This window comes from Equus quagga, chromosome 14 (genome assembly GCF_021613505.1).
Source record: "Equus quagga isolate Etosha38 chromosome 14, UCLA_HA_Equagga_1.0, whole genome shotgun sequence".
In the NCBI taxonomy this organism is placed as follows: domain Eukaryota; kingdom Metazoa; phylum Chordata; class Mammalia; order Perissodactyla; family Equidae; genus Equus; species Equus quagga.
The window spans coordinates 84,238,443-84,262,120 of NC_060280.1; the positions used below are offsets into that span (position 1 = coordinate 84,238,443).

Sequence of the window (23,678 nt, forward strand, 5' to 3'; positions counted from 1 at the left end):
AGGAGGAGGCGGCGGCGCGGGGCCGCCCGGAGCGCACTCGGCTCGGAGCGCTCGCGCTGCCCCGCGGGGACAGGCCCGGACGGGCGCCGCCGGCCGCCAGCGCCCGCGCGTCGCGGAGCAAGGTGAGCGCGCCGCGGAGGGGGCGCCGCGCGGTGGGCAGGTGCGGGCGAAGTTGGTGGCGGGGGCGCGAGTCCCGGAGGACCCGGGCGGCGGGCGGCCCGGGCTTTGCGCGTCTCTTCTGCGGGCTCAGCGCCTGGTGACCTTGGCAAGTGTCTGAATCTGCCGAACCTCAGTTTCCTCCGCGGTGGAATGTGATTTAATAACAGTAGCGACCCCTTGGGGTTGTTGAGCGAGTTTAGTGAGATTTGGCTGTTGAGGGCTTTATGAACACAGAGTCTGGCACGAAGTGACTGCGTAAAAGTTAGTCGGGGCTGGTATTAAAGGTGGCCGTTAGGCGCGGTACTTGGTCCTTGATCCCAGAGACTGGGCTCAAGGCCAAAGAGGTACTAACCTTGCGCGCCTCTCTCCTTGGCACCAGAGAGGTGGGGAAGAGCGAGTGCTTGAGAAGGAAGAGGAGGAAGAAGATGATGAAGATGAAGATGATGAGGACGATGTGTCTGAGGGCTCTGAGGTGCCCGAGGGTGACCGTCCCGCAGGTGCCCAGCACCACCAGCTTAATGGCGAGCGGGGCCCTCAGAGCGCCAAGGAGAGGGTCAAGGAGTGGACACCCTGCGGACCCCACCAGGGCCAGGATGAAGGCAGGGGGCCGGCACCAGGCAGTGGCACCCGCCAGGTGTTCTCCATGGCAGCCATGAATAAGGAAGGAGGATCAGGTAAGGACTCCTCTGGGTGGGAGGGGGCCTGGGGAGGAGGAAGCCAGCCCCCAAGACAAAGGTCCAAAAATAGGCTTTTTCTTTCTTAGCCTCTGCTGCCACTGGGCCAGACTCCCCATCTCCTGTGCCTTTGCCCCCAGGAAAACCAGCCCTACCTGGGGCTGATGGGACCCCCTTTGGCTGTCCGTAAGTTGGGGTGTTGGAGACACGGGGTGCTGCCCAGGTGTGTGTAACAGACCTGGAAGAGCATCGCTGCTCACCCGTCCCCTCTGTTTTGCCACAGTTCTGGGCGCAAGGAGAAGCCGGCTGACCCCGTGGAGTGGACAGTGATGGACGTGGTAGAGTACTTCACCGAGGCCGGCTTCCCAGAGCAGGCAACAGCCTTCCAAGAGCAGGTGGGTCCCCCACCTCGACGTGGCCCCTCATCCCAGGGCTTCAGTGGGGGTCTGCTCTGACCCCACTCTCTTGCTCTCTGTCTCTCTTCCCCCTCAGGAAATCGATGGCAAGTCCTTGCTGCTCATGCAGCGCACAGACGTGCTGACGGGCCTGTCTATCCGCCTCGGGCCGGCCCTGAAGATCTACGAGCACCACATCAAGGTGCTGCAGCAAGGCCACTTTGAGGATGACGACCCCGATGGCTTTCTAGGCTGAGGGCCCAGCCTGGCCCCCGCCCCGACCCATTCCAGCCCCCCTTTTCACTGCAGACCCCAAGTCTAGGAGCTGGACGGGGACACCTTCGGCCCTCGTAACAGATTCCAGTGAGGGGGCATTCCTCCCTACACATCTCGTCCCTGTGTCTCCCCGAACACACACATCAGGCCCCCAGCACATCCCGCACTCCAGGATAGGGGAGTGTGGGGTGGGACAGGGCCTGCGCATTTTACCCCAGGAGGCCAACCCTCTCCCCAGCCTAGGACATTTTTGGAAAAAAAAAAAAGGGGGGGGGGGTGCTTCCCATCTTCCTAGATCCTCCTCAGTTCAGCCAGATGTTTCCTATATAAATGTTTTTTTCTGCCTGTTTATTTTGGTGAGGGTCTTTCCTCCCTCCCCCACCACCCATACCCCTCCCCAGTCTGCCCCTGGCCTCCAGCCCCCTGGGAGTGGCTGGGGTGGGGTCCCTGGCCCTAACCTACCCTTTCTCTTTCTTTCTGTTGGTTGTCGCTCCAGCTGGCTGTATTGCTTTTTAATATTGCACCAAAAGTTTTTTAAATAAAGTTTTAAAAAAAAGAAAAGAAAAAAGTGCCACGGAGTCCATTTTATGAATGGGGGGAGGGGCATTGAAGACCCACATCAGCCTCGAGGGAGAGTGTGGGGCCAGGACTGAATGGCCTGAGGAGGGAGACAGGCCAGTGATGGGGCTGCCTGGCGGCCATTCCAGGAAGGCAGGGGTATTTGCTTGGAGCGGTCATTCTCCCATGCCCAGAACAGTGCCCAGGCACACAGTAGGTGCTCAAATGTTTGTGGAGTGACTAGCTGTTAACTCTGGGCGTTACAAGCATTTTCTTGGTTGTTCTTTCCGCTGCCTCATATGAGACTGAGAGCTCACAAAAACCCACATTACAGACGAGGCAATGCTCAGAACAGCAAAGATGCTTGCTCAGGGTCACACAGGGCAGGGTCTGACACCTGTCTGAATTCTTTACCCAGAGTCTTTAAGCATAATTAATCTATTTGGCTACATAACTACATAGGCTACAAAGAATCCTGTCTACCTCTGTTGGGGGCAGGGGTCTGTTCTGTGCCGTGGTCGGGTCTCCAGGCCTCAGGTCCTCTCCATAAAAGGAACAGAAGGGATTGGACCATCAGATGAGATCATGGGATGGGAAATTTTTCCAAGATTTTTATTAGTGGTAGTAGGAACAGCTATTACATCACAAGTGCCTACTAAGTTCTAAGGCAGTTTCTCAACTCCGTTAGAGGTTTTTAGAAAATACACTGATTCCGGGGCCCGGGGGTCCGCCCTTTCTAGACCTATGCCCCCGGGTTTGTATGCGCGGTGGAGACCCCTCCTCCCTAGCAAACCGCCTCGGAGAGAGAAAGGCGCCGGCGCCCGGGCCGCACCCCGAGGACAGGGCCGCGCCAGCGCCGGCCCAGGTCGCCGCGCTGGGACGCGGCCCTCTCGCCAGGTTCCGGGAGCGCGCGTGTGCACGGGGCCCCGCGGCGCGCAGCGCGGACCGGAGCGGCGGTCCCCCACCCCCGCCGCGTGTTGAAATTCAAACGACGCGAACTCGCTCCGTGCGGCGCGACGGCCGGCAGAGAGGTCGAGGCAGAGGCGAGCTGGAGGGGGCCGCGCTCCCAGCCCAGGAGAGTCCGACGTTCCCGGGGCGGGGTCGAACCCGCGCCGACGCGAGCGGCGGAGGCTTAAGAGAGCTCTGGTCCCCGCCTACCAATGGCTACGGAGCAGTGGTTCGTGGGACCGCTGCCCCCGGGCCCCGGGGAGACGCCGCCCCCTGACGACTTGGAATCTGGGGCACAGCCCTGCGGAGATGTCTCGTGGTCCACGCCCCCTGGCCGACCTGGGGACCCACCCGAGGCGGAGCCCCAGGACCAGGACGTCCAGGGGCAGCTGCCCGAGGCCTCTACTTCCATGCCCTACCCCGAGCCTCTGGCCCGGGGCCCCGGGCACCCACCTCCTCGCCTGCCCTTGGACACCATGTTCAGCCCCCTCACCGAACAGCTGCGCTACCTGCTCAAGAAGGCGGACGATTTCCAGAGCTACTTGCTCTACAGGTGATGCAGGCCGGGGTCCTAGGTCCCCACGGACAGGGAGACAGAGGAGAGGGTGACAGGCTAGGCGGCACACCCCGGGGTTGCAAACTCAAAAGCATTAGGAGCTGCAGACAGCAAATGAAGCTAGCTGATTAAGAATCCAATTTGGAAGAGTGGTAAGGACTGTGTGGAATTTGGGGTCGGGGAGCACCTGTGGTTATGTGGGCTCCCGGGGTTGCCACATCCCTAGGACTTTCCTCCCAGTCTTGAATTGCTTGGCTGAGGTTTTGAACCCTGGGTGAGCTAAACGAAAGCTGTCTGAGCCAGACTTGGCCCGTGGGCCACCAGTTTGAGATCCTAATGGATAATGTGATTCCCAGGCCAGGCAAGGGGAGAGACTGAGTCCCACGTTCCAGTGTCCATTGGGAGGGATCCCCTGGGGGGCTGTGGAAACCCGAGATGCCTGGGCTCCACCCTGCGTGGAGGTCTGAGTCAAAGTCCATCGTGGGACACAGGTGGCAGCATTTTAACGTGTCCCAAATGACAGTGGTGCAGGTGGTCTAGAAGATGCTCTGACAAAGTCCTGGCACGAAGGGGTCTTGTAATGCGGGGGGACCCCAGCAAAGGCCCCGTTCTCCCTTCAGCAGAGACCGGGTGCAGAAGGACCAGCTGGCGAAGGCCATGCCCACCTTCCTGCACATATGTGAGCCCTACTTCCTGTACCTAGAGGCGGCCGCACGCAGCGTGCCCCCCATCTATGGAGCCCTGCAGGAGCTGCTCCGCAAGGGGGTGCGTGCAGCCGATTTCCTAGACCCCAGGCCCCCATCTCCATCCCTCGGACCTGGCGCCTGGCTGGGGGTGGGGACGGGGTGCTCCTGGCAGGCCAACTCGTCTCATTATGTGCCTCTTTGCAGCTGTTGGAGATCTCCCAACAGCTGACCCTTCGCCTGGAACAGGTGGTCCTCATGTACGCTTCCTTTGGGTTCGTGGGCCTGGAGGAGACTGACCCCCTGAGGTAAAAGGGAGGAGACTGGGCTGGGAGCCGGAGTCCGGGTCCACCCTCATCACCCCTCTCCCATCTCCCGCCAGCATCTCTTGTTTCTTCTGCGGGAGGTTTGCCATCAGCCCTTCCCACGAGGTGTCCATCTTCAGATACTGTGCCCCAGCCGCCTACACTGCCAGCCGCTTCCCCAGATACCTGTATAAGAAGATGCGCTGGAACCTGGAAACCACCCCTGAGCCCAGCGTCCAGGGGCAAGACTCCTACGTGGATTAGTGAGTCCCCTTACCGGAATCTAAGTCCTCCCCTCTCTATGCAGAATGTCAGTATGGGCCTCTGAACCACCACCACCAGCAAAGCATGGAACGGCAAGCAGGAAACCAAGGACCTTTGAAAGGCCATCCTCATCTTTAAAAAAAAATTCATCCTTCCATCAAAATAAAAGTCCTCATCTTAAAAGTAGGCTGGCAGTTAGAGAAAGTCCTCGGTGTTGGGTCACATCCCTACCTGAGACCCTGAGGGCAACTTCTGATGAGTTTCCAGCTCCCCTCCAAAATTAAAGCCCTTGGAAACTGTTCGCTCTTCATCGCTGTCCCTCCCCCTCCCAGCTACTTCCTGTGCTATCGGGACACCTGGGAAGACACAGGCTCAAGTCCGGCCAATTCGTGCCCCCAGATCCAGAAGCTGTGGTCCATTGGCCGATGGGTGCCGCTCGAGCCCGCCGAGGATGACCTGTATTCATGGTAGGAGCTAGGGCCGGGGCAAGGGGGGCTTGGGCTCTGGAGGGAGGGCGAGAACCCCACCAAAGAGCATCTACCTCCCCAACACTGTTTCCCTTGGTAATAACGATAGCATTTTATTGTGCCCTGAAAGTGCTTTATGCAGACTCATGTAACAATCCATTAGGGTCTATACTCCCAGCCCCATTTTACAAAGAAAGAAACAGGTGCTCAGAGAGGTTAAGTTACCTGCCCAAGGACACACAGCTAGCTGAGTGGCTGACCAGGTCAGGGCAAGAGTTGTTCAGCCTCCCAGAGCCATTACCTTCTAGGTTTCTCATCAACAAGGAAACCACTTTCCCTCAGGGTTTTTCCCACCCCCAGCTGAAACAAAGCCTCTTTGAGCCACAGCTTCTCACTCGAGGGGAGGGGCTCCCGAGAAGCAGGGGGCGCTCACGGCCCGGCCTGTCTGTCCCCGGCCCCAGGATCTTGTGCCCGCAGCCGCTTGGGGACTACCAGCAGCTGCTGACCATCGGCTTCGAGGAACCGTCGCACACGCTGGCCACCGACCTGCTGGTGCAGATGCTCACGGGCCAGGCGGGCCCGGCACGGCCCCCGAGAGCAGCCGGGCCCGCGGCGTGGGCCGCGCAGGGGCCTTGAACCCGGAGAGCGAGCGGGGAAAGCTGGCGCCTGACAGCTGCAAACTCCTGGAGAGGGGCGGGGGGCCTCCCTCGCTCTGCTGGTGCAGCTCGGCCTCGCCTTCCCCGGGCCGGGCTGAGCTGGGCCGGGCCGAGCTGGGCGGTGCGCTCCGGGGCCGGTCGGGCCGGGGGCCCTGCGCGCCGACCCACCAGTTTTGTGTTAAATAAAGAAAGAGGTCACAGTCTCCGCGTCCGCTCGGAGCGCCGCGCCCCTCCCCTGGGGGCGGGGAGGCCCCGCCCACTCGCGCGGCCTTCTGGGAAATGTAGTCTTTGGCTACAAAACCTAGCCCGCCCGCAGGCGGACGGGAGCTCAGGGCATGCGCAGAGGCGCACATGAAGCAAAAAGGGAAGTAGCGGCTCCTGTCAACAACCGGAACCCAGCAAACCGCGGGTTTCGGGGAGCCGGGAAATTCAACGCCCACTGGGGGAAGGGACCCCCCCCCCCAGCCACGCCCACGCTCATGTATTAACCCGGAAATGATTTCTTTGTACCGTAAAAGACTACATTTCCCGGCGTGCTTCAGGAAAGGGTCTGAGATCAATTTCCTTGGGGCGGAGGTCAGATCTTTTTACAGCTTTGGGGTGGTGGAGTGGGCAGGGGCTGCACCCGCGGGGTGTCCGGGCCGCAGGCGCGGTGGGGGAGCACTCCAACTTGGGATCGCTGGGCCTCACCGCAGCCTTGGACTGGAGAGGAGACCGGGGTTGAGGGAGGTGCACCCACCTGCCCCGCGCTGCAGCGAGCAGGTGGCGGGGCCTGGGCCCGCCTGGGTCCTTCTGAGTGCAGCTGGTCCGTTGCGACGGGAAGGGTGTCCTTCCTGACCCGGTGTCATCCCCTTTAACCCAAGGGGTGCCTTTTGGTTCCCCCCAGCATTTTCAGCGTCGGAGGAGAGACCTAGAAGCCTGACTCTATGCTTTCTGGCAAAGCACTCGCTTACCTGGTAGTCCCCGGCACGTAGTAGTGTCATCAATCGGGAGTGGACAGCAAACCCTTAGGGGGGAGGGGCCTCTGGTGACAATCTCTGCGTCACGGGTGAGTTAGTCCACAGCCAGGTCGGAGTGCCTCCAAGGGATGCTGAAGCGCCCTAATTCTGATTGGAGGTAGCCCCTGTGAGTCCCCACACACACACCCGCTATGAGATGCTTAACAGTAGCCTAGTCCTGCAGAAATTTAAATGGAGCCACAAATGCGAGTCATGTGTAATTTCAAACTTTCCAGTAACCCCATTCGAAATAAGGTCAGATTGATTTTAGTGATACTTTTATTCAACTCAGTATATCCAAAATATTATTTCAATATATGATCAATGTAAGAAATTAACATTTTGCATTTGGGGGGGTGCTGGTCTTTGAAATCACTCGTGCCTTTTACACTTCCCGTGCATTTCAATTCCAATGAGCCACACGCAGCTTCAGACTGTCTCCCTTAAGACAAATTCACAGGCCACTTAAGACTAAAAGTTTCCTGTGGGTGGTGACCCTACTGAGAGAGGAAGGAAACAGGCTTGATTTCCTGGGTCCTGTTGCTCAGAAACTGTCTACTACTCGTGAGTCTCCAACTTTAGCGTGCCTCAGAATCACGTGGAGGGTTTGATCCTGAAGTCTGGGATGAGCCCAAGAATGCGTGTTTCCAACACGCTCCCAAGCGCTGCTGCTGCAGGGAGAACTGCTGGCCGAGCCTCCATCTGGGTCCTCAAACCTGGCTCCCAGTCCCAAGCACCTGGGGAGCTTTTTTTTTTAGGAAGATTAGCCCTGAGCTAACATCTGCTGCCAATCCTCCTCTTTTTGCTGAAGAAGACTGGCCCTGAGCTAACATCTGTGCCCATCTTCCTCTACTTTATATGTGGGATGCCTACCACAGCATGGCTTGCCAAGCGGTGCCATGTCTGCACCCAGGATCCGAACCCGTGAACCCCAGGCCGCCAAGAATCGGAACGTGCGCACCTAACCGCTGCGCCACCGGGCCGGCCCCTGGGGAGCTTTACAAAGTATTGATGTCAGACCCCTGTCGGATTCTGATTTACTTGGCATAAGGGTGCCTCAGGTGATTTTAATTTGTAGGAAAGTTCGAGAATCCAGGCCTACCCTCACAAACTCCTGTCAACTCTACGTCCTTAGTTCTCAGCTCCCCTGCTGGGAATTACCACCAGGCTCTGGGCGTTTCCGTTTCCCACCTGGGCAGCCCTAGCTCTTTCTTGCCTTCTCTGCAGACCACCCGGGGTCGCGGCCAAGCACGTGGTCAGTGTGTGGCTGATGGGGTCAGGGGTTGGGTCCTTGGTCCGCAATACTGTTGTGAGCGTTCTTTCATCCTTCTTTAGCCATTTGTTGTCCCCACGAAGGGTGGAGCCTGTTGCTGGAGCCCGGGCATACTGAGTTGGACAAATGGAGGAGTTTAACGGTGATTCTAAAACCTTCCTGGGTCTCGGCCTTTTCTGGGTCTCTGTGCACCTCTAAGAAGCTGGTGCACCCGAACCGCAGACCATAACTGCACAGACACGCTTTTTCAGCTTGGGGTGTTCACAGACCCCCTTGAATCCCATCCAGGAGGGCCTTGAACCCCTTGTCTTGGGACAGAGAGAAATTCAGGAGGGCTTGCCAGTTGACAGCCACAGCCCTATGGCAAACGGGTGTTGCTTGCTGCCCCCTCCTGCCCCCCCCCCCCCCCCGATTTTAAAAGTTTTCTCAATAGTCACAATAAACTAAAGTTCAGTAGATTTCTCTTTTCAAGGCTGGTTTTCCAGCTGCTTTTGCAAAGCAGAAGCTCCTGACCACCGGGCGCACTCCTCGGTGGCACCGCCGACAGGAACCCCCCAGGCCCTGGAGACAGCCATGCCTTCCGGCTCCGTCTCTAAGGAGCGCCTGCGGCCGGAGACCGGGAGGGTCTTGCCTGCGGGGCAGGTGGTAAAGGGCCCAGCGTGCCCTACGATGCAGCCTGCAGCCTCCCCACCCGCTTCCTGGTAGCTCTTGTTTACGTCCCCAGGGCAGGAACCACCCCTTGTCCCCTCCGTCCCGCCAGCGCCCAGAAATGTCGACGACGTCGCGGGGGGGCCGGTCCGGACGCCGCAGCTCGCGCCCGCGCCGCCAGGGGGCGCCAGGGGCCAGGCCGGGCCAGGGAGCTGCAGCCCCGGGACCGCGCGCCCAGGGCGCGTTCCGCATTCCGCGCGCCGGCCGGCGCCCTGCGCCTTCCGCGGGCCTGACTGCGCCGCCCCCGCCCCCGACGAAAAGGACACGGAAGAAAACAGCCCGCGCTGCCCAGAAACAAGGGGCTTTATTGGGGAGTAGGGGTAGCGAGGCCGTGACCCCGGCCTCCGACGGTCAGAGCCGGCGGGAGGGGCTGGTTTGCCTTACGGTCAGGTGAAGGGCTGGACAGTCTCTCCGGCCGGATTGTGGCGGTGGTGTGTCCCAGGGGGACTGACAGTTTTAGAGAAGAGACTGGTCAGTTTCACAAAGTCTAGTTCAAGGATGGGCTGGTCCGTGTCATCTTCGCCGGCGCAGACCGCTGGCCCCTCCCTCCAGGCCTTCGGCCCATCCCGAGGGCACTCCCGGGCGCCCCTGCCCGGGCCCTCTAACGGCCATGCTCCGTCCGGCCGGGGGTCCGAGCCGGCTCGAACCTCAAGGCTTCCGCTCCTCCTGGGGAGAGGGGGCCAGACGGAAGGCCGGCCTCAGGGACCCGCGCACCGGGGTGACACCAAGGAGCAGGGGCAGTTTGGGCCCCAAGACCATCGCCTCTTCGTCACTGGTCTGCGCCCGTTGCTTCGTGTCCTAGCCCAGAGTGACCTCCCAGGGGCTCCTCCCCCAGCCCAGCATTCTGGCGCCCGGCGTTGGGGGGCGGGGGGCGGAGCGACAAGCGCCTGAGGCACGAGGGGAAAGGGGCTCCCACCTGCTCCAGGCCGTTCTCCGAGGCCTTTCTGCGCGGAGGCCAGATCACCGCCAGCTTTCCATCACCCCTGCTCGCTGCGGGGAAGGCGCGCTCAGCCAGCTGCCCCTCCTCTCACCAGCTGGAGGAGGCCGGGACAAGGAGGCCGGCCGCGCCCCTTAAACACACACAGACGTCCACCCCCCTCCTCCTCATGGAGGCCTACATTCCGAGGGGGGAGGGAGGTGAGCCCAGAGAGGGGAGGTAGGAACCAGAAAGTTCAGAGAGGGGATCCAGGTGCGCCAAACCCGGGGAGGGTGCCCTAGAATCCGACAAAGACGTCCGGAGTCCTCCTCCCTCCCCACCATGAGCCTGGGTGGGGGTGGATCGGAGAGTCGACCACTCCGAGTCGGGGGTGGAGCACAGGGACGGGCAGCCCAGAAGGGATGGGCAGGAACGGAGAGTCGAGAAGGGGTGGGAGCCAAGAGGGCGTACCCTGAGAATCAGAGCGCCGGAAAAGGGGCCACTGGAGTCGGGTAGTCGGTGAGGGCGGCTGGAGCCCCGGGGTCCCGGGCGCCGGGCCGCCCGTGACTTACCTGTGAGGCTGGGCGCCGGGTCCCGGAACTCGGCGGTGCCGTAGACGCTGAGCCGCTGGCGCTGCAGCTCTCGCTCGCGCTCCTGCACCTCGCGCACCTCCTGCTCCAGCAGGGACGGCGCGAGGGGCGAGGGCGCGCGGGCCAGCACCGGGCACCGGCCCTGCGCCGCCGAGTGCGGCCGGCTTCCGGCCTCCGGCAGCTGCTGCAGGCCCGCGCCGCCCTCCGCCGCTGGCGAGGAGCCGCCGCCGCCGGCGGCCTCGAAGAAGCGCTTGAGCTCGCCCAGCGGCGGCGGCGGCGGCTGCCGGGCGCGCGGCTCCGGGCCCGGGGGGAGCGCCAGCGCCGCCTGCCGGTGAGCCTCCCGCTCGATGTCCCGCTGCATCTGCGCGCCCGCCCGCGCGCGCTCCACGGCGCGCGGGAGCGCGGGGCCGGGGCCCGGCAGGCTGAGCACCGGCCGCACGCGCAGCTCCACGAGTTCGCGGCGCGCACGGCCGGGGCTCAGGCCTCGGCTCCGGCGCAGGCTCTCCTCGCGTTCGCAGCTGCGGCGGATTTCGCGCTCGATGGGCGTCTCCATGAGCGGCTCCATGAGCGGCTCCTCTGAGGACTGTTGGGGGATCTCGGGGCGCAATGGAAAATGCTGATGGGCTTCCGAGTCTGACTCTGAGGAGGAGGTCTCGGGACCCTGAAGGGGACACCGCTCCAGGATCGCGGCGCTTCGGGCTTCAGACGGCCGGGGGTCGCGGCTGCCTGGCCCAGGCCTCTCCACGCCTCCAGCGGCGGCCGGCCCGGGGCGCGCCGCGTCCTGCCCCGCTGATGGCCCGAGGACTTCGCTCTCTCGCTCAGGGGTTTCCGCGCCCTGCTCTGCGGAGGGCGCAGAGATTTCGCCGCCCGGCCTGGGGACCTCGGCGTCTCGCTCTGCGGCAGGCCCTGGGACTTCGCTGTCAGACCCGGGGGGCTCGAGGCCCCGAGCTTCAGACGACCCCAGGGCTCCGCTCTCCGGCTCGGGGCCTTGGGGTCCAGGGTTGGGAGCAGCTCGGAAGCCTTAGTTCCCAGCGCCGGAGTTCTGATGCCCAGAGCTGGGACACGGTGCTCTGCGCGGCACCTGTGGCCGCAGTCACCGCCCGCGGGTTCCAGGGCGTCGCCTGCACCGGCCGCTTCTCTGACCCGCCTCTGGCCTCCAAGAACAACCCCCGGGGGCAGGGCCGGGCACCGCCCCCTGCACCTGCCGGGAGGACTCCGGCCCCGCCCTGGCCCCGCCCTCGGGGCGGGGGCGCCCAGGCGAGGCACCGGATTTCGGCCACTGGCGCGCCCCAGGTCAGCTCAGGGCACCAGACTTCTTGGAAGAGCGCTTCCCTAGACCCGGCCAGCTACCTGGGGGGCCAGTCTGGGTGCCGTGTCCACTCACTGGGCGCCACCTGGGTACCTTTTCGGCCCCACGCCCCCGGCATTGCCTGGAGGCTTGGTCCCAGCTGCGCGCCGGGCTGGCCCTCTGGTGGGGATGTCCCCCGAAGCCATCTTTCCGAGGCCTTGCCAGCCCCGCCCAGCCGGCGGGTAGCGACGCCCCGGCCTCTGGGCTGTCCCCTACACGTCCCACCCCTGCCATGCACAGCTCTGGCTGGAGGGGGAGCCAGGGGCCGCCTCAGTCTCCCTCTCAGCGCCTGGGCTGGGCGGGGCTCCCAGCGGGACGGCCGGGCCCGCGCCAAGCCCGGAGGCGGCCTCCCCCAGCCCTGCGGGAAACGTCTGCGAGGCGTCTGCGGCCAAACTCGCTCCCGCTTCAGGGAAGAGGGAGGGACGGCCGCAGCGAGCCCAGGGCCGGCCGAGCGGCTGCGGCTGAAAGGCGGTCACCTTGAGCCCCGGCAGCCGGGAAGGCCCGGAAAGGAATTTCGGCCTGGGGAGAGCGGCTCCCTGCAGCTGGGGCCAGGGCGCGCGTGCAAGGGCAGGATCCACGCCCCCACGCCGGCCACCCACCCCCGCGGACATCTTCCACTCCCAGGCTCGCTGCAAATCCACTCTCCCGCCCCTCTCCCACCATATGGGGTTCCCGGGAGTTATCTAGAGAAAGTGGGGAGCCCCCATAATCCAACTATCTGATCACTCCTTCACCCAACTCTCTGCCACCCCTGGAGACCCCCTCCCCTTACCCCCTCACATTCTCCTCTCTCCTGGAGCCCGGTCTCAAGCTGCTGCCCTCCTCCCTCTGGCCATCTGACCTCCCTCCTCCCTCTGACTCCATTAGCCTAATTGGAATCAGGCCCACCTGATCCCACTCCTAACCTGAGCCAGGCCCCGCCTTCTCCAAGGCTCCGTGTCCTTGTCTGTGAAATGGGGGTCGCAGAACCCAGTCCCTTGGGAGGTGATGAGGATTAAAACTATACTTGTGGAAAGAGTGGTCTCTCCCCTTTTATCAGTTCCCCCGGGTGCTAACCCCGGGGGTGCGCTGTGCCTCCACTGGCTCCTCACACCTTTGTAAATCGACTCTTTCTTAAGTTCTCGTCAATGACTCAGTTCCAGAACACCCTGATGAATTCCAGTCTCACACTCTAAACGCCGTCTCTGTGCGGTGTCTCCCAAGCGTGCATCCCCACTCTGACTTCTCCCCTGGGTTCTGGGCTCATATACGACAGGCTCCCGTCTAATAGACACGTCAACCTGGACACCTCCAAAATGGAACTCGCGGTTCAGTCTTGTATGTATGTACGTGCCATTCGCCCATTCTGTTTCTCATGCCCCAGACCTGGGAGTCAGCCTCAGTTTCTCTCTCCCTCAGCGCCTCTCCAATCCACCAGGAAATTGAATTGCTCTTGGATCCGTTGGCTTTGCCTCCGAAACGTATTCTGGATTCATCCACTTGTCTCCACCCTCATCCCAGCCACTCTGTCACCCTCCAAGGGCTACCCACCAAACTTAGAAGAAAAAGCCAAACTCCCCACCTGGCCCAGAAGGCCCTGCCCACTTCTCAGACCTCCTCTTCAGACACTCTCTCCCTCTATCACTCCTCTGTTACAGCCTCCTGCTTCCCGCAAACCCCCAACTGCATTCCCACCTCAGGGCCTTTGCACTGCCTTCATTCTGCTGGGAATGACTCAGCACAGGCTGGTTTCTGCTGTTCAGGTCGTGGCTCAAACATCACTTCTTCAGGGAAGTGGCCTCTGATCACCCAGGCAGTGTCCCTCCCAGCCCTCCTCCATAACCCTGTTATTTTCTGTAACTCACCCACTACGTGAATTTCCACCAGTCTCCTTTATTTCTTTGTTGAATATCATTTGTCTCCCCCTGGGGCCAGAAAGCGAGCTGCATTCCAACATTTTCTGTCTGTCACACCTACCTCTATACCCAACTCCCCCATGCCTAGAACAGTGTGTGACACATGACAGGTACTTAGGAATCATTAGTTGACGATCCTTACTAGATGCCTACGCCCATGCTGGGAACAGAGAAACCAACGTGACTTGGAGGTTGCAGCTGAGTTTGAGAGACAGACACGATTATAAACATAACGACCTTGCCTTGGTGTAGAGCCCAGGATGAGAGCATCTAAGTATTTAACAGTTATAAAGTCAAATGACAAGCAATTAAATAAAATATATTCTCTTCTCCAAAAGGTGGAAACAACCCAAATTTCCATCAACGGATGAACAGATAAACACAAAGTGGTCCATCCGTACAATGGAATAGTATTCAGCGGTAAAAAGGAATGAAGCTCTGATTCATGCTACACCGTGGATGGACTGCACAGAAGTTATGCTGAGTGAAAGATGCGAGAGACAAAGGCCACATGTTGTGGCTCCACTGATATGAAATGGCCGGAGTAGGTCAATCTATAGTGGTTAGTCTAACTATGGCCTGGGGGTGAGTTCAGCACACTCCACTTCAGCAGCCTGGGCTCAGTTCCTGGGCATGGACCTACACACTCATCAGCTGCCATGCTGTGGCAGTGACCCACATACAAAACAGGAAGATTGGCATGGATGTTAGCTCAGGGCAAATCTTCCTCAGCAAAAGAAAAAAGAGAGAGAGAAAAAAAAATAGGTAAATCTTTAGAGACAGAAGCAGATTGATAGTCGCCAGGGCCTGGGGGGAGATGGAATGGAGAGTGACTGCTTAACGGGTATGGAATTTCCTTTTGGAGTGATGAGAATGTTCTGGAATTAGTGGTGATGGTTGTACCACGTTGTGAATGTACTAAATACCACTCACTAATGGTAAATTCTGTTATGTGTATTTTACTACAATTGAAAACTAATGGAAAAATATGTTCTCTCTTCCTATCACGGCAGAACGACCTAGACAGCCAGGTTCAATTATAAATGTTTTGAATCCCTAGGAGCTTGTCCTCGAATGTGGGACACAGGTAAACCCTGGCCCTTAGCGCAGGCCTTTTCCTTCCCACCCCCAACTAGGTCCTGCACAGCGAGGAGCCTCGAGCACACCCCCAGGGACCCCGGCCCACATGGCCAAGCTCCTTCCTCACCCTCCTGCCCGCAGCTGCCCTTGGCCCATCCTCCCTAGCGGCAGAATCCACGCTCAGGAGGCCACGCGGGCCTTGTCTGTGAGCTCAGGACGGTTTGGGGAGGGAGCTCTGGGGCCCCACATGCCCTGACCAGGATCTGGAAGAGGGCGGGAGGCTTTAGGTGGGCATTTTCCCGTTTCACAAAAGGGGAAACTGAGGCCTAGAAACCTGGGGCAAGTTGCCCCCAGTTATCCAGAGGCCAGGCCTCCCAGTTGCCATGGTGCTCAGCCTCTGTTCTCCAGAATCCTCGAGCCTCAGAGCCAGGGTCCGAGAAGGGAGGGCAGTCGTCCCGTATGTGTGATGTGCAATGATGCTGGGATGTGGGTGACCCTTGCTAAGCAGCTGGACTTGAGGTGTCTGGGGTGCCCTTCTCTGGAGGGGGCTGGCCCCACTCTCGCCCACATGCCCGACCACGCGTGTGAGAGCCTGTTTGTGGGAGGCAGCCAAGTGCGCAAGGAGGCCAGGGGCTGGTAAATAATTTATCAGGACAGCTGATAGGACCTCCCTAGAACTGCCCGCCAACCTTCAACCCCCTCGGCCGGCCGTGCGCCTCCCGCCTCCCAGCCCAAACCAGCTGGACCAGCTCTCCCAGTGCCTGCCCCGCAGCCCCCCCTCCCTCCAGCCAAGTCACAGCCTCCAGGGCACCTTCAGAGGGCAGGTGGTGGGTCCTGAAGCCAGAGACCAGATCGTGGGCTTCTGGGCAGCGATGGCCCTGCAAAGCCAGGTGTGGTCTCCGGCCACACCCATGTAAGTGTCCAGCGTCAGGGGGGCCGGTGGGCAGGGCCTGGGAGGGGCTCATGGGGGACGTTGGCCTTTCCACAGGGTGAAAGCCCCAGTGGGCCTCTCCTGAGGGGACTGGGGGAGTGGACGGAGGCCAGCAGCCGACCCCAGAGGCCCTTCAATGCCCCCCTCCCCAGGGAGGCTGGTGGAAGATGGGGGCCCCCACCTCCTTCCTTTTTGTGGGTTTTCCACTGGCAGGCTTCAAGCCTGAAGTCCAGCCTGGGGGTGGGGTAGGGAATGGCAGGGTCCCTCACTCCCACACTCTGCCTTGAGGGTGACCCCCCACCCGTGTCCAGGGCAGGAGGAAATGCTTGCCATCCAACAGGAAAAGGTCACAGCTCCCAAACTGAGACATTTGAGGGCACAATTGAAAGGGTCGCCTGCTTCTCAAGATGGCACCAGCTGCTCCCAGCGGCGGCCATGAACCACAGCGGCGAGTGCAGCTCCTGCGCAGATAGAGATAAGCAGTGTCGAGTAGGGTGTGCGGAGCAGTGTCACATTCGAGCCAGGAGTGAGGGCCTTTTGGGGTGAGAGGGTGGCTGGAGGCCTGAGAGGTCCGTGAAGAGTTTTGGGAAGGGCCCCCCCCCTTAGGGACCCCAATTCGGTTCCTCACTCTTTTGGGTCCCCCGTTGCATTATTCACCAACTACAAACCTGGTTGCCTAGCAACGGGAACCTGATCCCCCCAGAAGGAAGAGGCAGGGAGATTGCATCTTGGGGGGGAAAGGAAGAGGGGGACTCTGGCCCTCCCCCGGGGTCCCCCTGTTAGCAGGGGATCCGGGCTTCCTACGGGATACCCTGCGGAGCAGGACTCAACCCCTGCCCCAGCTGAAACCAGGGACCCCCTGGCTGCCAAGACGAGGGTGCCTGGACCCCCCTCCTCCCCAGTGTTCTGAGAGCCTTGAGTTCCAATCGTGACTCGGTGACCCCAGAGGAGTCCTTTCGCCATTTCTCAGAGCCTCAGTTTCCCCATGCGTAAAATGGGGACGGTAGCACTGCGGGCCTCCCAGGATCGCTGCGAGGAGGAAGCGAGTTAGGATAAGTGAAGCATTTGCCGGCGTCCCGCCTCGGTGCGCGCTGAGGCTCACGGCTGGCTGAGTTTGTTCTCAGCTGGAATGTCAACTCAGCAGAGATGGACGGCGGCGTCTCAAGATCGGGGCGGCGGCGGCTGCGGGAGCCGGCGGAAGGCCCCGGGCACTTAGGACGCTATATATAGTCAGCGCTAAAGACGCGCTGGCTCCCTGCCTTCCGCGCGGCCTGGGACGAGCCCGGAGGCCCCGCCAGGGCCTGGCCACAGGCTCCTGCTCGCCGGCAGGGTTAGTGCTCGAGTGAATAAGTGCGTGAGGGCCCGCTCTGTGCCCGCCCGCCCAGGGCGAGGGGTCAGGACCCAGGCGGAGAGACCCGCCCTTCCAGACGCTGGCCTGGGAAGCCCAGCGCGCAGATGGTGCTCAGCACGCGTCGGTGATGCAGGTGGATGTGACCACCACTGTCCCCTAAGTGCCCTGCGGGATCACAGTCAGCCTCCAGCTTCCATGGGAGCCCCGAGGGGCGGGGGCAGCCTTATAGGCTGGGCAGGGGGGGTCCTGGGATGCTGCAAGGACAATGACGGGGGAACTCAGGTTAAATTTTAAACTGCCAAACTCCTCCCCCTCTCCTCCCCCTCAAGGTCCAGCGCTAGGCAGCTGGTGACCTGGTGACCTGGTGACCCTTGCCCTCAAGGAGGGGGTTTGGCAGGTGGAGAAGGCAGCTCCTGAGTTACCATGGCAATGGCATGTGTCCGTGGTGAGGTGGACACTTCTCTTCCCGGACTCTCTCACTCTCTAGCGCTTAAGGGATCCTGGCTAGGAGGCGAGGTCCAGAGAGGGTGTGGAATTGGAAAGAGACACACAGCGTATTAGGGGCCCGGCAGGATTCGAGAGTTTCTGTAGGACAGACAGGAATGGTTATTACGGTTAACCATAAACATTATTGATCCTGGGAATTGCTAGAGGTGCTATTAATAATAAACTGTGCTCCTGTTTGGGGGGACACTATGTCCTGCGTTTTTCCTGTATGGGTACTTCCCTGCAAGTTGAAAGGCAAGCGATCCCCGCCCATGTTACAGATGGGGAAACTGAGGCTCAGAGAGGCCGTGTCAGGGCTGGGAAGGGCTCTAGCTCAACCTGTGCGGTCTCTGCTCTCTCCTCCTCACAGGACCCTGCCCTCTGCCCCGACCACTCCCAGGGGCCGGGGAAATAGAGGAAAATGCTGGGCTTTGTTTGGTTTCCAAGCAGCTCAGGGATCTTGGCTCAGAAAGGGGCGTTCAAGGGGTGGGCCTGCTGTGGGGTGGGGCCCCAGAGGACCCCACCGCAGCCCCTGCCCTCTCCCCACAGGCCCATGGCCGAGAGCTCCCTCTACCGGCAGCGGCTAGAGGTCATCGCCGTAAGTGACGCCCTCTGCCCGGTGCCCTGGGCGCCCCAGCCCTGCCCCGGGCCGCTTTGCTTCCTGCCTCCCTCCCATTCTGGGGAGCTGGCCTAACGCCGTGAAGGGCACAGGGTGCAGGACCTCAGCTCCAGCCCCGCCTCAGTCCTCAGGCCTATGGGCTCCCTAGTTCCTCTGTCTGGTCACTGCCACCCCCAGAATGGTGAGGCTGCGGACCCCGCGCTCCCAGTATCTGCATCACCCAATGCCCCGTTCTTGAACTGCGGTCTCCCAAACACCCCATGTCTGGACCCCACCTCTCAGGCTCCCATCTAACCCACCCCCACCTCTCTGACCCCCATCTCTGGACCCCCACCTCTCTGCACCTCATTTTTACACTCCAGTCTCTCCGGAACCCCCATCCTTCTGACCCCCGTATCTTTACTCCATCTCTCTCAGCCTCCATCTCACTAACTCCCATCTCTGATCCTTCATCTCTGCACCCCCAGCTCTCTGGACCCCAACTGTGCACCCCCGTGACTGCACCTCCCTTCCAGACCCCCATCTCACTAGTACCCTCCTTTTGATCCCTATACCTGGACCCCCATCTCTCTGAACCCCATCTCTCCTCACTCCACATCTCCGACCCCCCAGCTCTGTGCCCCCTCCAGATCCCCATTCCAAGGCCCCACCTCCCACCCCATCCACAGACCCCCGTCTGCGCTAGCCAGGCCTGCGCAGCATCCCGGGCGCAGCCGGCCCCGCCCGCCCCGCTGCTGAGTCAGCGCCTCCGCGGCCCCCTCCCCGCCGGCCCCGCCCGGCGCGCAGATCCGGGAGCCCCGGGAGCCCCGCGGGCCCGGCGGGGTTGGGGGAGAGGCGGCCCCACCCGGCCCGCGCGCAGCTCCGGCCCTCTGTGCGCAGGAGAAGCGGCGGCTGCAGGAGGAGATCCGCTCGGCGCGCCGCGAGCTGGAGGAGGAGAAACTCCGCGTGGAGCGGCTCAAGGTGCAGCGGGCGGGGCGCTGCCAGCTCGGGCAGGGCAGTGGCGGGTCGGTTCGGGGACCGCAGGAGCTTCTGTCTCATTATGGGGGCACGGCTGGGGGCATGGGTCCCAGCTTTGGGGCAAGCGTCCTTCCCAGCTTGGGAGAGGGCTGGAGGTGGTGAGGAGACATTTGTTCCACCTTCGGGGAGAGTACGGGGACAGTGGGGGAGTTTGTCCAGCTTTTGGGGAGGCCCCACAGGGACATTGGTTTCACCTCTGGGGTTGTCTGTCCCAGCCTGGAAGGGCTGGCTGTTGACGGCTGTCTTTTCAGCCTGAGAAAGCTATGAGATGGTAATGGCGTGTCTGTCCCACCTGGCCGTGTTGGGTGGCAATGAGGGCGTGTTTCCCAGCCCGAGGGAAAAATGTCTGTCCCCTCTGGGTGGTTGTGGGGTAATAAGAAATCTGCCCAGCCTGGGGGTGGGGAGGGGACCCTACGCGGGGTAGGGGGGGGGTCCCTATGGCCAACCGATGCTCCCTTCCCGTGCCCAGAGGAAGTCTCTCCGGGAGCGTTGGCTAATGGATGGGGCGGCTGAGGGGCCAGAGCGGCCGGAGGACCCCACCTCGCCGGACCCCCAGTCGCCGGAGGGCCAGGCTCAGGCCCATATCCAACACCTGGAAGACAGCTTGTTCACGTGAGTGGGGCCCCTGCCTGCCTGCTTTGCCCCAGCCTAGCTAGGCCAGGACCCCAGGCCCACTCTGGGGGGTGGCAGATTGAGACTGGGGCGGGGGGGTCCATGAGGCCTGGGGCCCGGCTCCCAGCAGCCCTCTCTCGTCCCCAGGCTCCAGTCCCAGCTACAGCTGCTGCAAAGTGCGTCCACAGGTGCCCAGCACAAGCCCTCGGGCAGGCCCACCTGGCGCAGACAGGTGAGGAGGGCAGGGAGGGCGGGAGGGGGCGTGGCCAGCAGGCCCCAAGCAGGACTTCTCCGTGGGCAGTTTAGAGAACCACCAGGTCCTCCATGATTTCTTTGCTCTGTGGTCTTGGGCAAGTCACTCTCCTGGCCCAAGCCTCGGTTCCCCCATCTTTGGAACAGACATGTGGTGGGAACACGCGCAGGATGCTCATGGCACTCGGCCCCAAAGTGGGGAGATGGTCGCCATGAGATGCTCGCATGATCTGAGGCCCCGTGTGGGCTTTGTGTTTTGGGGTCTTGTTTTGGTAACACCTTGATTAAGATGTAATCCACATGCCTGACAACATGCAGGCTTTTGAAAACCAGGACACTTGACATTAAAATCTGGCTCTCCGGGTTGTCCTTGGAGTCCAAAGATCTGGCAACACTGCGCCCGGCCCCAGTGAGGTGCGAGTTTGCCACAGTCCCCACCTCTCCCTGCTGTCTTACCTGGGCTCCCAGGTGCCTGTCTCAGGGCAGAGAGGGAAAGGAAACCTGTTAATTGGCATGGGAAGCGCTTGTCGGGTTTTTGGTATAAGCTAGAGTTGCACAAGGCAGGATTCCTGGCCCAGGGGCACTCACAGTCTGGATGATGAGATGGGGTACCAAGGGTCTGTGAGGGGGAGCCCTGAGCGCAGAGGAAGAACCTGAATGAGGTTGGGGAGTCAGGGAAGGCTTCCTGGAGGTGGTGACATCTATGCTGAATCTGAGTGGGAACCAGGCAAGGGAAATAGCCTGTGCAAAGGCCTGAAGGCTGGGAAGAGGAGGATCAGACCAGAGAACCATGTCCCTGAGTCCATCTTCCTCTCGTGCCCTCCATCCCTCCACTCCAGCCACACTGACCCTCTTTTCTCTTCCTTGAACTTGTCCAGTTCATTGAAGCCCCAGGGCGTTTGCACTTGCTGTCCCTTCTGCCTGGAATGCCCTTCCCCCACCTCTTGAATCCAGGCTGCCTCTTCTCATTCTTCAGGTCTCTGTTCAATGTCACCTCCTCCTCCAGGAGGGCCTCCTGCACCTTAGTTCTAGAGGAGGGACCCCATCGCCTCCCAGGCGCGCCCTAGCCCCTCATCCTGCCTTTTTTCCTCCATAGCCCTTCTCGCTTGTGACATTATATATTTTCTAGTGCCGATGTTTATCACCCGCCTCCCCAGCTGGAATGTAAGTTTCAACAGCGAAAGGCTTCAGGCATCCCTTGGCCACAGGAACCTCAGTGGCTGGCAGAGTAGGTCCCCAGTGCAGCGGAACTGGCTGCATGGACACAGGACTGATTAAGCCCCTACTGTGTGCATGGCTCGGGGCAGCAGAAGGCGATAACACAGGCAAGGAAGGCTGAGGCGCAGTAGAGGTTTGGTGCTCAGGGTAATGGGGAGCCATTGAGGTGTTGGAGCAGGAGAGGGGCCCTGGCACATAGTGGGGCTGCAGGTGGAGATGTGGGCTGCCTGACTTCCTCTTTGCCATCCCTGCAGGGGCACCGTCCTCTCTCCCAGCCCCCGGTGGAGGCGAGCCCTGCAGGTGGGTGTTTGTGCCCCTAGGTCTGGGGGTCCCAAGAGGAGGGCCTGAGTCTGGGTGGCCTGAATCTCACCCTGTCGCCCCTCTCTCCTCCCCTGACTCCCCAAGGCTGCACTGACCTGGACAAGAGAGCCTCCCTCCCAGCCGGCCTGCCGGGCACAGCCCCAGAGTCCCCCTTGGAGCCTGGAGATGAGGCAGTGAGGGCTGCGCCCGCCCTGAGGCCACTCCCCGGAGCCGCAGCAGCCTCCTCTGAAGCTAATGGGCCCTGCAGCGGCCCCAGCCCCGCTCCAGAGCAGGAGGCGAGTCAGGGGCAGGGGGTGTCCCAGGGCCGGGCAGGCCAGGCCAAAGGAGGGGGCGTGGTGGAGGTGGTGTGGGAGGGGCTGAGGGCCACGGAGGACAGTGCCACGGGGGCCACGGGCCCCGAGCTGGAGGCCAAGGTGGAGGTGATGGTGCTGGAGGCCATCGCGGACAGGCAGGAGGCCAGCTGCCCGGAGCGCCCGTCCTGGGCGAAGGAGGACAGGGGTGTTGTGGAGGTGGTCTGGGAAGGGGTGGGGGGCACGGAGGGCAGTGAGTCAGAGGCCACGGGGGTGGTGGGCAGGGGCCCGGAATCTGCCAGGCTCCAGGAGGGAGGAGAGGGAGTGGCTTCTGAAGAGGGAGGAGGGGCTCCCCTGGGCAGCCCTGACAGCGACGGGCAGGGGGGCTGTGGAGCAGAGGAGGCATCCTTCATCTGGGTGGAGAGGGTGACCCTCAGCGAGGAGTGGGAGGAGCTGGTGGTGGAGAGGCGGGAGGGGGGAGCTGAGGGTCCACCGGGGGTGGAGGGGGGGCGAGGGGAGGACACCTGGAAGGCAGAGGCGAGCCAGGCAGAGGGCTCTGTGGGTGCCAGTGAGAGAAAGGCAGGCGCAGAGCAGGAAAGAGCAGAGACGTCTCCAGTGGGAGAGAGGAAAGGCAGATGGGAGTCCTTGGAGCTGGAGGGGAGAGGAGGCGAGGAGGAGCCGGGCGCAGACAGGGAAGGAGGTGAGGAGCCACTGTCAGCAGAAAGAAAGGAAGCTGAGGGGCCTCTGAGGGCAGAGAGGGGAAGAGGTGAGGAGCCCTCGGGAGGAGAGCAGAAAGGAGGTGAGGGAGAGCTGGAGGCAGGGGAGGAGGTGAAGGAGCCACTGGCAGTAGAACGACAAGGAAGCGAGGGATCTTTGGGAGCAGAGAAGGAAAGAGGTGAGGAAAAGCTAGGGGCAGAGGAGGAGGCTGAGGGGCCATTGGGAGCAGAGAAGGAAAGAGGTGAGGAAAAGCTAGGGGCGGAGGAGGAGGCTGAGGGGCCATTGGGAGCAGAGCGGAAAGGAGCCGGAGAAACTCGAGGGGCGGCTGGAGGCCCACTGGGGACGGAGCGACGCGGAAGTGAGGGGTCTCGGAAGGAAGAGGAGCCACTGGAGGCAGAGAAGGCGCCAGGGGTCGAGGAGGGTCTGAGTCTAGAAGAGCAGAGAGAGCCCGGGGCAGGAGGGGAAGGCCAGGTGGAGGAGGCGGGCGCTCCCCCGGCGGCTGAGGAGGACGGCCCACAGCCCCTGGAGAAGCAGGAGGGCTCCTTGGAGGAGGAAACCGCAAGGCCCCAAACACCTGCGGAGGGCCGGGGACCCTCCGGGGACGCCACCCTGCTCCTGGCAGAGACCCCGGCTCCGGAGCAGCCCGCCGAGTGCCAGCCCCTGCTTCAGGCGGAAGGGCCCACCGCCCGCCCTGCGCCGGCCCGCACACCCGGGCCGCCTGCCCCTCTGGAGGCCGAAGAGGCAAGCGGCCCGAAGCAGAAGACGTGCCAGTGCTGTGCAGTCATGTGAGCCTGCCCGCCAGCTGCCCTCACAGCTACCTCGGTGTCCTGGTGTCCAGCAGAGGGTCCCAGGGCAGACGGGGCACCGCAGGACTGGCCTGGCCCCTGGGAGCCTGCCAGCCCACACGTCACCTCCACCTGAGCTTCAGGAGAACTCGCGGCCGCCTGTGGCCCTGGCCCCTCTGTGATGGAGCCTTTATACTTGAAAATAAAATGTCAGAGCATTCGGCCGGTGTGAACGTGTGTGTGGGTGTGCGCATGTGTGCACACGTGTGCTGTTGGCACAGAATGACCTCGCCGTCTCCTGGTGGCAAACTGAGGACTGAATTCTGCTAG

The 23,678-nt window shown here is 61.8% G+C and overlaps 4 protein-coding genes across 6 annotated transcripts in view; 3 read left to right on the forward strand and 1 right to left on the reverse strand.

The window, feature by feature from the left end:
* SAMD1 (sterile alpha motif domain containing 1) overlaps positions 1 to 2,054 on the forward strand; it is a 3,986-nt gene extending 1,932 nt beyond the window's left edge. The window contains exons 3-7 of the mRNA XM_046638276.1: positions 3 to 122; positions 539 to 833; positions 923 to 1,019; positions 1,117 to 1,228; positions 1,326 to 2,054. Coding sequence (XP_046494232.1) covers positions 3 to 122; positions 539 to 833; positions 923 to 1,019; positions 1,117 to 1,228; positions 1,326 to 1,484 — 783 coding nt within the window. The 3' untranslated portion in view covers positions 1,485 to 2,054. The remainder of the gene's footprint in view (positions 1 to 2; positions 123 to 538; positions 834 to 922; positions 1,020 to 1,116; positions 1,229 to 1,325) is intronic.
* Positions 2,055 to 3,092: 1,038 nt separating this feature from the next.
* Positions 3,093 to 6,083, forward strand: C14H19orf67 (chromosome 14 C19orf67 homolog). Of its 2 annotated transcripts, none has more exons than XM_046637862.1 (6): positions 3,093 to 3,563; positions 4,187 to 4,331; positions 4,457 to 4,557; positions 4,632 to 4,817; positions 5,151 to 5,285; positions 5,747 to 6,083. In XM_046637862.1, exons 1-6 carry the CDS (start codon positions 3,223 to 3,225, stop codon positions 5,919 to 5,921), a joined length of 1,083 nt encoding a protein of 360 aa, XP_046493818.1. In that variant the 5' UTR covers positions 3,093 to 3,222; the 3' UTR covers positions 5,922 to 6,083. The 2 variants fall into 2 exon arrangements, with proteins under 2 accessions (XP_046493818.1, XP_046493820.1); XM_046637864.1 differs by having other exon boundaries at positions 4,190 to 4,331.
* Positions 6,084 to 9,205: 3,122 nt separating this feature from the next.
* On the reverse strand, positions 9,206 to 11,567 carry MISP3 (MISP family member 3). 2 transcript variants are annotated; one of them, XM_046685946.1, is made up of 3 exons: positions 10,409 to 11,546; positions 9,837 to 9,910; positions 9,206 to 9,586 (listed from the first exon to the last, which is right to left on the reverse strand). In XM_046685946.1, the coding sequence occupies exons 1-3, from the start codon at positions 10,989 to 10,991 to the stop codon at positions 9,569 to 9,571; spliced, it is 675 nt and encodes a 224-aa protein (XP_046541902.1). In that variant the 5' UTR covers positions 10,992 to 11,546; the 3' UTR covers positions 9,206 to 9,568. The 2 variants fall into 2 exon arrangements, 1 of the variants encoding a protein (XP_046541902.1); XR_006891961.1 differs by having other exon boundaries at positions 9,837 to 11,567.
* A 3,933-nt stretch (positions 11,568 to 15,500) lies between these two features.
* PALM3 (paralemmin 3) lies at positions 15,501 to 23,568 on the forward strand. Its single transcript, XM_046684903.1, has 7 exons — positions 15,501 to 15,662; positions 18,067 to 18,115; positions 19,016 to 19,096; positions 19,623 to 19,765; positions 19,913 to 19,997; positions 21,490 to 21,535; positions 21,641 to 23,568. Exons 1-7 carry the CDS (start codon positions 15,622 to 15,624, stop codon positions 23,350 to 23,352), a joined length of 2,157 nt encoding a protein of 718 aa, XP_046540859.1. The 5' UTR covers positions 15,501 to 15,621; the 3' UTR covers positions 23,353 to 23,568.
* Positions 23,569 to 23,678: the final 110 nt, after the last annotated feature.

What these genes read in the sequence shown, in the direction of transcription:
- C14H19orf67 (XM_046637862.1), top strand. Translation starts at nt 3,223, where the DNA reads ATGGCTACGGAGCAGTGGTTCGTGGGACCGCTGCCCCCGGGCCCCGGG. An exon ending in CAGAGCTACTTGCTCTACAG is followed by an intron (nt 3,564 to 4,186) that starts GTGATGCAGGCC and finishes TTCTCCCTTCAG; the next exon opens with CAGAGACCGGGTGCAGAAGG. An exon ending in CAAGACTCCTACGTGGATTA is followed by an intron (nt 4,818 to 5,150) that starts GTGAGTCCCCTT and finishes TCCCCCTCCCAG; the next exon opens with CTACTTCCTGTGCTATCGGG.
- MISP3 (XM_046685946.1), bottom strand. Translation starts at nt 10,991, where the DNA reads ATGGAGCCGCTCATGGAGACGCCCATCGAGCGCGAAATCCGCCGCAGC. An exon ending in CCCGGCGCCCAGCCTCACAG is followed by an intron (nt 9,911 to 10,408) that starts GTAAGTCACGGG and finishes CCTTCCCCGCAG; the next exon opens with CGAGCAGGGGTGATGGAAAG.
- PALM3 (XM_046684903.1), top strand. Translation starts at nt 15,622, where the DNA reads ATGGCCCTGCAAAGCCAGGTGTGGTCTCCGGCCACACCCAT. An exon ending in TCCGCGTGGAGCGGCTCAAG is followed by an intron (nt 19,097 to 19,622) that starts GTGCAGCGGGCG and finishes TCCCGTGCCCAG; the next exon opens with AGGAAGTCTCTCCGGGAGCG. An exon ending in GGTGGAGGCGAGCCCTGCAG is followed by an intron (nt 21,536 to 21,640) that starts GTGGGTGTTTGT and finishes TGACTCCCCAAG; the next exon opens with GCTGCACTGACCTGGACAAG.